The 12,593-nt window shown below is 37.7% G+C and overlaps 1 protein-coding gene across 1 annotated transcript; it reads left to right on the top strand.

Moving 5' to 3' along the window:
- Positions 1–971: 971 nt before the first annotated feature.
- Positions 972–5,850, top strand: LOC132189784 (nitrate regulatory gene2 protein). Its single transcript, XM_059604573.1, has 4 exons — positions 972–2,154; positions 2,777–2,952; positions 3,277–3,500; positions 4,931–5,850. Exons 1-4 carry the CDS (start codon positions 1,179–1,181, stop codon positions 5,730–5,732), a joined length of 2,178 nt encoding a protein of 725 aa, XP_059460556.1. The 5' UTR covers positions 972–1,178; the 3' UTR covers positions 5,733–5,850.
- Positions 5,851–12,593: the final 6,743 nt, after the last annotated feature.

The following is a 12,593-nucleotide window of genomic DNA, read 5'->3' as shown; positions in this document are numbered from 1 at the left end:
TAAAATCAGGTAGAAGTTCTGGGGGTGAAAGTGAAGTTTTTCAAAAAAAAGAAAAAGAAAAAAAGTACATAATATTTATAGGTGGACCTAACTCTATTAATTTAGACTTTTAAATTAGAGTAATCAGCTCCAAGTAAAAGCTCTTAAACCTTTTATGTTCGGGGAGATATATATAAAAATGAGATAAAATAAAAAATAAATAGAAAAAATTAAGTGAAAAGGATGGAGTTTTGGAATAGTAATTAAAATAGAAAAGTGAGTGCATGGTGATATGCGGAAATGACCATCAAATTTTCAAATTCGTGCACTTTGATTTGAGTGCCGTCCACTTTGCTGTACCTAACTTGACTCTAATATAATCATCACTATCTTGTTGATTACTGTTTATTAACGCCGTTATGGAGTATTCCATTACTCCATCCTTCTAGGCTCGGTTTGGTGTTGAATATAACAATTGTAGTAAAAATTGATTGGTACCAAAAAAAAAAAAGGTAAAAATGTTTGGCATAAAAAAATAAAAAAAAATTTATTTTGTACTAATTTTTTTATTTAAATAAAATAAAAAGTGCTTAATGTGATGTAAAAAATAAAAATATTGAGAGCTAAATTTTTTAAATGAATAATAAAGAGGTCTTGCCAAACAGGGCCTAATTGTTCTCATAGAAAGCAGGAGTAAATGATTTTTTCACCTTCTCAGTTCTCACTTCTCAGCCACAGCCAGTGGTAAATTCCATGCCATGTACAGGAATTACCACCGTTTAATTTGTGGTTAAATATATGGTAATCTCAAACGATCGGAAAGGACGACATCGTTTTCTCACCTTAAAAAATGTGACCGTTATTATTTTAAAAATCTTGATTAGGACACTTCGGAATCAAATCCAGCGAGTAGGGTCTGGTTCCCATACTCTCAGCGAGTACACAAACATCCCCTCTGCGCTCTCTGCCTCCATCCCTGCGCAAAACTTGGCAGTATATCCTTCTCTCTCTCTCTCTTCACGCTCTCATTGCTCTGTAAACCTCACTCTCTCTCTGTACCCAACTAACATGCATGATTCTCTCACAAAGCCACCATTTTAGCTGTTTCGAAACCTCAAAGCACCCAAGTTTCCACATCTGAATCTCTCTCTCGCTCTTAAGAGTAAAGTATACGGTCCCAACAAAAAGACCCAGAAGAAATGGGTTGCGCACAGTCTAGAATAGAGAACGAGGAGTCGGTGTCGCGGTGCAAGGAACGCAAGAACCTCATCAAAGACGCCGTAATAGCCCGCAACGCCTTCTCCGCTGGCCATTCCGGCTACGCCGTGGGCTTAAAGAACACCGGCGCCGCGCTCAGCGACTATGGTCATGGCGAGGCCGAAGAGCCCCACCAACACCACCACCAGCCTCCGGCGGACCCGACCGCCGCTCAACCGCCTCCGCCGCCTCCGCCGCACATGGAAAATCTTCCGCCGCCGCCGCCGCTCCCGAACTTCTCGCCGAGCCCCATCCCCATTAAGCGCGCCACCAGCATGCCCGCCATGCCCACGAAGCCCCGAAAGGTCAGGGCCATTGCCATTGCGGAAGAAGAAGAAGATGATGATGTAGTAGAAGGCGAAGAAGACGAGGAAGAAGACAATGAGGGCAATGTTGGAATGGAGGAAAAGAACGGTATTATTGCAAAGGGTGGTACAAGAAATGGTGTCGGAGAAGTAGACCCCCCACTGACACCGGACATGAAGGCGGTCCCACCGATGCCGGAGTCAAAGGGCATGGCCTGGGACTACTTCTTTATGGTGGAGGAGGGTATGGCCCCTGGGCCATCTCTAGGCGAGAACGTTGAGGCTGAGAATGTGAGCGAAGGTGTGGCCTTTGGCGGACAACCCAAAAATGTGGAGCCTAATGGGGTTGATTTTAGAGATGCGGTGGAGGCTAATGGGGTTGATTTTAGAGATGCGGTGGAGCCGAAGACGCCGGAGAAGCAGATAGAGCACGCCAACACGGCGCCGCCGGAGATGAGGAGAATGGCGAAGGCGGTGGGGAGTGTGAGTTTATTGAAGATATTGGGTGAGCTTGATGATCATTTCCTCAAGGCCTACCAGAGCGCCCAAGAGGTCTCCAAGATGCTGGAGGCAACTCGCTTGCATTACCACTCCAATTTCGCTGATAATCGGGGTAATTCTTTGTTGTTTTTTATGGTTAACAATTAATTGTGTTACATTTCAAAGTTTTTGGTTAGCGAAGAAACTGAGAATCATTCATGTGGGATGTGTTTTGTTTTTTGCGATTCTTTATGTTGTGTGTCATACTCGAGGTTTTTCTGTCATACCCAATTAATTAATTGTTGAAATTGCATACAAAGCTTCAATTTTCTTTTATCATACATCGATCTGCCCAATTCAGTAATTCGTTGAAGTAAGATCTCATTCCATGTTCGCATGACGTGTTTACAATATTTAGATGATAACTTTTTATTGGATCCCACATCAATCTCAGATCTTTTGTTGCTTTTTTCTTTTCAAAAGTAGGAAAAGTTCAAGACTTTCCTCTAATGGTGCCCTTGTGAGTTTCAAAGTTTTTACCAGTCTTGAGTTACAGATATCTTACCATACCTTTTGTTATTGTGTGATGATCACAAAATTCCCAGTCCAAGCAACTGGAAGGATGGTGGATCCGCTTGGCCAAATTCTGGATTTATTTCATTCAAACTGTTATTTGTAGCAATGGTTTCTTTTTTCCTATTGTTTTCTAAATGCTGCACAAATGAACAAACTAATATGCTCTAAGGATTTTGCAGGACACATTGATCATTCTGCAAGGGTCATGCGCGTTATCACCTGGAATAAGTCGTTCAGAGGTGTATCCAATGGTGAGGGTGGGAAGGATGACTTTGATTCAGAAGAATACGAAACTCATGCCACTATTTTGGATAAGCTGTTAGCCTGGGAAAAGAAGCTTTATGAAGAAGTCAAGGTATGTTGAGCTACTACAAGTTCTGGGGTGGGGGGAAAGGGTGGGTGGGTGAGTCTTGTGCAGGTTTGAATTGTTTTTATTAGCATGTGAATAAATAAAATCTGTTTGTGATAATCATGGGCATGAAAATTTTCAGCTTCTTTGTATGATTAATTGTGAAGCAGAGTTAGATTTTTCCTTTTATTATTATTATTTTATTTTATTTTTTATTTTTTTTCTGATACATAACTGTGCTTAGCCGGTAATTGTGGTTTCATGGGTATTTTTATGTTGAAAAGTTATTACCTATGCTGAATCTAATTGATATTTGCATCATGCTGACAGCAAGGTGAGCTAATGAAGCTTGAGTATCAAAGGAAGGTTGCTCTGCTGAACAGGCAGAAGAAACGAAGTTTGAGTCCTGAATCCTTGGAAAAAACAAAAGCAGCTGTAAGTCATTTGCATACGAGATATATAGTCGACATGCAGTCAATGGATTCAACGGTTTTGGAAGTAAATCGCCTACGTGATGAGCAGTTGTACCCAAAACTTGTTGCTCTTGTTGAGGGGTAAGTTTTTATTAGCAAAAAGTTACTGAGAAATCTCTATAATGCTGTACTCGATTTAATTTTCCTCGCAAAATTATCCTTGCCGAACCTCTCTTTTATCTTTATGATGTGTTTGGTTTCACATCAGGGGCCTGCCTCCAGCTTTTGTGTGGCAAATTAAGGTCTAAGAATGCCAAAAGAGGCCACCATATTTTCTAGTGTGGTTGCTTTTGCACTTCTGAATTATGGTTCATTAGCTTTTTGCAGTACCCAAGATCTTTGTTAAGTGGACTCAGAAGTTCTCTCTTTACCATTATGCACTTCCTGCTTTTTTGACCAAGAACACCCCCAAAACTCCTGTTTGGTTGCCTCATTGTCTTTTTTCTTAGTTAAGCTTGTTGAAATGTGAAGTCATAAACCAGATTTTTTTTTTGGTTCAGTGTCAATAGACTCAATACCATTTGACATCGACCAGGTCTTCTCTCTTTTGCCACCAATAGATTAGATGTGCTCTGTTTCTACTCAAGGTATTCAACACTGTATATATATATATACACACACAGGCAGACACACACTCACACATATATGCTCTGCTCTGTCTGCTCTTTAGTTTTGTATCAATGTTGTAATGCTGTGTTCTAGAAACATTTCTTTCTGTGTTTCCTTAATTATATTCCAAAGGACCATTTTTTGAGCTTACATTTCCCCTCTTCATTAGTCACACCAAACTGGCTTGGTTGTATTTCAACTCTCGGGGTCAGTTTAAAGGCTTTTTTATGGTCTGGTTGGGCTTACTGTCATGGGTACACTTGGCTTTTTGTTTGATATAGCATAAGAAAGTATAGTCTTGTGATGGATTTAATGATGTTTTAAGTGGTAAAGGTGTGTTTCAAGTCCCTTCCATTATTGTCAAGGTTTGAACTCAAATGGGAGGGAATTAGTTATTTGAGGTGGCTGTTTTCAACTCAGACTACCTATGCTTATTTATTAAATCTATTTCTTATAAATTTTTTAATGTCCATTTGAGGTTGTCTTGTCACCATTTAATGACAACTAATGCTAATTCGCCGTGGCAGTACTGTGTTGAGATAACCAATGATTTTTTTATGTTTAATATATCATGAAATGTGCTCTGGGCTGCATTAGGTCTATCTTCCAATTGATTCTCATGTTGCTAACTGGAAAAGGTCATGTATGCTGCGGTGCCATATTTTGCCATCCTCTTCAATTGCATGCTATGCTTTATGTATAAAACTTGTGCATTATATCTTTTGTATTTAGTCCATCAAAAAATGCAGCCCAAAGGATTAGTTTTACTAGTTTTTGGTTTTTTTTGTTTGGTGTTTAACCTTTCCATTCCTCCTGTCAAAAATTATGGCATTATCAATATACAAAATTGTTCCCTTAAAGCAACTTGGATGATGGGCATAAATATGATATCTGCTCCACAGGATGGCCAAAATGTGGGAAAGCATGCGCCTGCATCATGACGGTCAGCTGAGACTTGTTATAGACCTCAAAGCCCTTGACATTGTAGATACTTCCAAGGAAACAACGAAACACCACCATGACCGCACTGTCCAACTCTGGAATGTTGTCCAAGAATGGCATTCAGAATTTGAAAAGCTGGTGACCCATCAAAAACAATACATCCGAGCTCTTCACAGTTGGTTGAAATTAAATCTCATCCCCATTGAAAGCACCTTAAAGGAGAAAATCTCATCCCCACCTAGAGCCCAGCATCCTCCAATCCAAGCCCTCCTCCAATCGTGGCACAACCATCTTGAAAAGCTTCCAGATGAGCTTGTGAAATCTGCAATTTCCTCCTTTGGTGCTGTGATAAAAACCATAATAATTCAACAGGAGGAAGAGATGAAGCTAAAAGAGAAGTATGAGGAGACCAGGAAGGAGTACTACCGCAAAAAACAAGCATTTGAGGACTGGTACCAAAAGTATATGCAGCGGAGGGGGCCAGAGGAAATAGAAGCTGAAAGGGGTGAAGATGCAAATCCCAAGGATCCCATGTCAGAGAAGCAATTTGCTATTGACAGCTTAAAGAAGAGATTGGAAGAGGAAGAGGAAGCTCACCAGAAACATTGTATTCAGGTGAGAGAGAAGTCACTGGGCAGTCTCAAATCTCGTTTACCTGAGCTCTTTCGTGCCATGTCAGATTATGCTCATGCCAGTTCTGAAGCATATGAGCAAATATGGTCCATCACGCAGTCACAGAAATCTAATGGGGGTCCCTCGTGAGGTTATCTTAACCCTGTTTCGTAGTAAAGTTTAATCAAAACCTGTCGTTTTCCAGACAAACTTGTTTTATTAGCGAAGCGATGATGTAATGTTATGATCTTTGTTGTTGTGTGGGAAATGTTGCTGTTATATCTGGTCTGGCTGGAGCCCTCCCTTCCCTCAACATTTGCACAGGTAAGCATGTTTTGATTTTGAGGAAAGCTACGTGTATTTTTGTGGTTCACTAGGTCTTGAGGGCTGAATTATGAGTAATTGTAGAAGTCATTCTTATGTTTTTCTTGCATCACTCCAAGAATGAGGTAGTTTTTAAAATTACCATTTGATCAAAATTCAATCATAATTAATAACAAGTCCAATGGTAATTTTAGAAGCCACATCATTCTTAGAGTGAGAAAAGGACACGAGTGATTTCTAGCATTACTCATTATGAGTAATAGCATGCCAAAGCTGGTTCTCTCTTGTCTTTTTCTCATTAGTTTTGTGTCATTATCCTTCATTTTTCTTCTCTTTTGGTATGGTATAAACAGAAGTGATTTGGAAAGAAGCTGCGCAGGAAAAAAAGAAAAGAAAAAATCCTGAGAGGAGAATATGATTGAGGCATTCTATATAGCATACTTCAATTCTACTCTTTTTTTCTTTTTAATTAAGATCGACCCTTTTTAATTAAGATTGATCTAATGATAGATGTTGAGATAGCATGCTGAGATGGTGATGGGATAGGAGAATGCTATTTAGACTTTCTCTATGATTATGGGTAGGGAAAATGAGAGTGCTATTTAGACTCTCTCTCTATGATTATGGGTAGGGACAGTGAGATTGCTATTTAGACTCTCTCTATGATTATGGGTAGGGAAAATGAGAGTGCTATTTAGACTCTCTCTATGATTATGGGCAGGGAAAATGAGAGTGCTATTTAGACTTTCTCTATGATTATGGGTAGGGAAAAGGAGATTGCTATTTAGACTCTATGAATTATGGGTAGGGAAAATGAGATTGCTCTTTAGACTCTCTATGATTGTGGGTAGGGAAAATGAGAGTGCTATTTAGACTATGATTATGGGTAGGGACAATGAGATTGCTATTTAGAGTTGCCCTATGATTATGGGTAGGGACAATGAGATTGCTATTTAGAGTTGCCCTATGATTATGGGTAGTGAAAATGAGAGTGCTAGTTAGACTCTATAGGATTATGGGTAGGGAAAATGAGAGTGCTATTTAGACTTTGGGTAGGGAAAATGAACCAAGAATCTTAAAATACTCTTAACATCCTTGATTTCAAGTGGTTTTGATAATCTTTCTTGTACACAGTGCACAAATATTAATGAATGACAGTCCATTTCGTCAAAGCATTCTTACCATCTTCCTTTTATCTTTTCTATCCAAATACACTTCATAATAACTTTTTTTTTAATTTTTTCTTATACTATTAAAATATTATTTTTTAAAAAACTATAAGTATCCTACGTATCCTCATTTCTTTTTTTTTTGGAAAGTTCTTCAAATTACCACACAATTGACAATATTTTTCATAATTCAATTGTGACATTGTTCTCTCAAACTACCAATAAATGACAATGTCTTCTTAATGATTAAAATATTCTTAATAAAATCAAATAAAACAAATAAAACAAATTTTTTTAGGGTGTGAATTTAAAAAGAATTCTTTTTTTTTTTTTTTTTTGAATTTATTAGAGTACTTTTGTGTTATTGACAAAAGTTTAGGGTTACTTTTAGGTGATCGAAATTATTTTATGTTAAAACTAATGGATAAAGAAGCTAAGAGCCAAACCTAGGAAAAATGTCAGAAAAACTACAAAAATAAATAAATAAATGGAGCATGTTTGTTCAGATCTGGCATTTTATATGGTGAGGCTTTTTTATGAGAGCAGCTCAAATTTGCCAGGCGAGGAGAGAGATTGAGCGAGAGAGATATAGAGACGAGAGAAGACAGGGACGAGAGAAAGAGATATTAAGAGACTAAATAAAAACCATTTTTCTGTCCCCAGAGGTAGTTCAATCGGTTTGGAACACGCTTAATGAAGCGGAGGTCACTAGTTCGAATCCCCCTCCCCCTCTTTTGCGGCCATGTCAAAAAAAAAAAAAAGATTTTTCTGAAATATATGGAAAAAAAAAAGTTAAAAATATTATTTTAATAATATATGGAAAATTTATTGTGATGTATATTTGGGTAGGAAAGTAAAAAGTAGTATGATTTCTTAAATTTTTAAAAAATTGTTGGACGTTTGCTGCTAATGCTAGAGAGCTGTTTGAGATTGCATTTGAAGAGCCTAAAAGTACTTTTAACACTCAAAAAGTCCGTTTGAAGAAAAAAGCACTCGTTTGGTAAAAAAAATTAAAAAGCACTTTTAAAGATCCAAAAGCCTAAAAATAGTAAAAAAAAAAAAAACATTTTTGGCAAAAGTTTAAAAATAAAGATTTTGCCCAAAAGCTTATTTTGACTTAAAAGCTTTATTTTTTAAACGCAACTTCTTCAAACATGCTCTAAGCACTACCCAATGTACTAGGTAGTACAGTAGCATAACCAATGTTTAGGGAGTAGCGTAACCAATGTTTAGGGAAAGTATACGTAGTTCGAACATGCTACCAACAAGACAACAAAAGTATAAAAATGAAGTTTGAAAGAACAATAGAATTTAAAAAATAATTTAAGAGTCAAAGTAGAGTGTAGAGTCTAATGTACAGATACAATATTTATGCAGAAAGTGTACGGGGTTGTGAAATTTGTTTATGAAAATATAAGCTCAAACTGTAAATGCAACTGGTCTTGCATTATTTTACAAAAGCACATTCTGTATATTTTCCTTGAGCTTTGTTCTTTTGATTACAGGCGTGAATGTATTTTTTAGATATTTTACACGTGTTAAACGAAAATGTGTTCTCAAAGAAACAGATTTATGAAAATTGGCTGAATTTTGGAAGAACAATGTGATTTGTGAAGAGGAAAATATTATGAGAAAAATATAATGTTTTTTTGTATGATTGCATGTGAAAGCTTAACGATTAGGAGAGATAATACGTCCGACACTCCGATGATAGGAAGGGAGAAATAACGTTGTCTAACAACCTAAGAGTTAAGCGAGGCTACACACTTACCACCTTGAAGCTAATAAATTATTAATAACCTCTATTGGTTAGGACTTAGGGGGTATCGCTTAAGAAACCGCTAAAGATAAGTGAGAGTGTAAATTCATTGATATGTTTCGGTGTGCTTTGCAATGCTATGTGTTTAAAACATAATATGCAACGTTATGATTTAAATTACTGTTTTCATATTATGAAATGTGGAATTAATTATGTAGTAAGAAAATACAAAGAAAGATTATTCTATTTTATTACTATGTATCAATTTGTCTATCACATGGTTTACGAAATAGCTATAAGTTTATTAAAACTCCTTTGTGTAAAACTTGCATATGTGGTTGTTTAGTAAACACTTGTAATGAGATGTTTTTTCAATACAAAAGAGTTCTCAATTTATAACTTACTAGTTTGCTTGAATTTATTGAGCTGTGGGTTCACCCTTCTATCTGTAATGAGATAGTGGGATCGCCATAGGTACAAGAGAAGAGAATCTAAGGATAGCACACATGTCTTTTCTTCTTGGTTTTGAAGGAGTCGAAACAAGAGAGTAAAGAAAAGAGGCTTGATAGTGAAAGAGAAAAAGAGAGAGACCAGCCATCACTCATTCCCAACAAAAAATAAGTTTGTCTTTTCGTTCTCTCTTTTTGGGGAATAGTCTCTCAAAAACCTAATAAACTCCAATCTACACCTAGAATGGGGTTGAATAGGTGTTCACCAACAATATACGGAAGTTAAAACTATTAAGCATGCAACAATTCATTAAATATATATAAAAGCTGTAAATCAAGGAGACACAAATATTTGATTACAAAGAGAAAACTTTTTAGATAACTCTCTAAAAGTAAAAGCTCTCTAGTGCAGCCAAACCTAAGAAATTATTCACAATAGAATAACGAGAAATTACACAATGTCAAAGCAACCTTTGCAACTAACAATCCCATGTACTATGTCCGCTACCGCAGTAGTTATCCTAGAACCTTTGGAACGTTTCTTCTATGTGATATCCTTTACAGGAACAATAGGCTTTGGTTGTTTTGGATTTGTGGATGAAGACACAACCTCTAACTCTAAGAGAGAGACCTAAAGCTTTGAATCTCAAAAGCTTTCTTAGCAAAGCAGTATTCGCTCTTGGAATATGTAAATGAAAATATACGTGACAGTCACCTATACATAGATTTCAGCACAGTCCTTTTCAAAATAGAATTCGGTTAAAATAAAGCAATTGTGTCCGGATAGGGTTAATGAATGTCCGGACATGGCTAGGGTTACGATTTGTTGTAACGATACTTGTCCGGACAGGTCTTGGAAATTGAACTCTTTGGAAATCATGTTCGGACACATCCTCTAGCTGTCCGAACATTTAGTATGAAAATAACCTCCGGACATGGCTAGGGTTACAATCTGTTATAACCATACTTGTCCGGACAGGTCTTAGAAATTGAACTCTTTGGAAATCATGTTCGGACACATCTTCTGGCTGTCCGGACATTTAGTGTGAAAATAACCTCTCGGGAAACACTGTCCGAACATCCAATCGCCCTGTCCGGATATGTCAATCTTTGTTGGTTTCTCCAAAAGTCCTGTTCAGACATGTCTTTTGGGTGTCCAGAAACTCGAGACTAGACCATTCTTCTTTCTGCATTTCTTTAGACTTACACTCATTTGAACTTATTACAAAAGGATCACTGAATGAGCCAATCTAAAAACTAACAATTTCTATTGTGTAATAAAGAGATTTAGGCATATTGAGGCTTTGAGTTTTGAGTGATTTTCTCTTTTCAATTTTGTACTCAACCTTTGATAATGAATTTATTCGTGATCGTTTCCACCTGTAAACGTATCTTACATCGAGAAACCATGTAAATCTTAATGTTATTGTGTGTGATTGTCTTATCTTATTTACCGCAATTGTGATCTTTTGCACAATAATATTTTCTAAACATAATTTGTTAAATGTGAAAATGATTTTTTTTTTTTTTTTAATTGAATAAGGAAAATGGTTATAAGGGAGGATCATTCTCATTCCTGATCCAAAAAGAAAAAGTGGACGATCCTAAAAACAAAAAATGGGGTGGGCTCCCCTTGACCTGGTCCTCTCAATGGGCCGCACAAGGCAGTTACAAAAACAAAAGGGATACAGATTAAGGCGAGAGCCTATTTGAAGTATCACTAGGAACCATCAACAACCTCTGAAAAGAGGCTGAAGCCGAATATGCACTATCATAGTTTGATGTAGGGACTGAACGATAGAGTGAGAACAACACAAATCCGACTACAAAAGTCTTCACGGTAAGAGTAAAACAATTAAGAGCAGGGAGACAATAACCTATAAAACAAACAAGTTGCAAGAAACAAGAAAAAAAAAATACAAGAAAAAAAAAAAAAAAGCAGCAATAAAACACTCTGAACAGCAGCTTAAACAGAGGACAGGGTTGAGGAATAGCTTCTGGAAGCAGTTCGAAGGACACGCAGCGACGCGTATGATTCATGCACTGGTGCATAAGATCCACGCGCAGGCGCATGAGGACCACGTGGTTGCACGTGGTGACTGGAACAAGACAGTGCCGGCAGCGGTGGAAAGCTGGGAGGCCGGTGAAGACATTGGTGCGGCGCGTTGGAGTTGTGGAAGATCGGAGGGCGACAAATCGGGGTTGGAGAAAACAAGATATGAGAAACACCTAAAAATCGTGAAGTTTGCTGGGAGTTGAGCCGACTAAAGGGGGCGACCAGGAAAGGCGAGGTGGTCTGGGAAGAAGAACAGTGGCATCGCTACTCAGAGGTAAAAAAGAAAGAAAAGAAGAGGAAGGGTTACGAAGGAGGGAGGGGAAACGACTGCACTAGGCAGAGGGAAAGAGGGGAGAAGGGAAAAAGCAAAGTCTCTCTTTACTAAAATCTTCAACTTCGGCTTTTTGGACAAGTTCTAAGCTCGATTTTGTTCCAATTGAACTCCGATTTTGTGATCCAACTGAAGCAACTTTGTGTCAGAGTTTTCCTTGAAAACAAACGGCATCCTTTGCCTCAACTTTTTGCTAGGCTCCAAGAAGTCGACACCGTACGTTGTTATTTTTACCACATATGGTATTTTTTAACAGAGGCCATATCCTAAAAGAAAATTGTACGTGCACCCTTTCCTAATGTATATAATACGCCAAGAAGAAAATGAATATTTTCCTAGCGTACGAGTTGCATAAAAAAATGAATTTATTTAATGGCGTATCAAAAAATACACTGAGAAATTTTTAAAAACACTGGGAAGGGATTTTTTTTTTTTTGTAATGTCCCTCCGAAAAGAGCCGCACATAGACGATGAAAAAACCTCGCAGAGGAGATGGAGAGTTGCAGAAAAAAGGGGACTTCTCTCTCGAGAGAGAAGAGAGCTTTTCCTAGTATTGCTTGGATTTAAAGGTGAAGATGATTGATATTAGCTAGACTAGATAAACATAATATGAAGATTTTAACTACCCATAATTTGGAGCCAATAATATGAGTAGGCTAGCTGGTTAACCATGCATGCATGTTCAGCTGCTCCTTTGTTGGGCTTACACACGTTGGTGCATGTACATTTGTCAAGCAAAAGACCAAATTCTCGTTGGCAGACAGAGACGTTGATGAGGAACCAGCATATATGTTTGACCTCCTCAACGCCTGGAATCATGAAGAAGAAGAAGAAGAAGGCAATGGAAGGAATCCCAGTGTTATTGCCTATTGGTCACGTGATCCACATTTTTAGCTTGGAGCAATGACATCACTTTTATCTGT

Source organism: Corylus avellana, chromosome ca8, assembly GCF_901000735.1.
Source record: "Corylus avellana chromosome ca8, CavTom2PMs-1.0".
Lineage (NCBI taxonomy): Eukaryota > Viridiplantae > Streptophyta > Magnoliopsida > Fagales > Betulaceae > Corylus > Corylus avellana.
The sequence above is the reverse complement of the archived record's forward strand: the minus strand, read 5'-3'. Positions and strand labels throughout refer to the sequence as shown.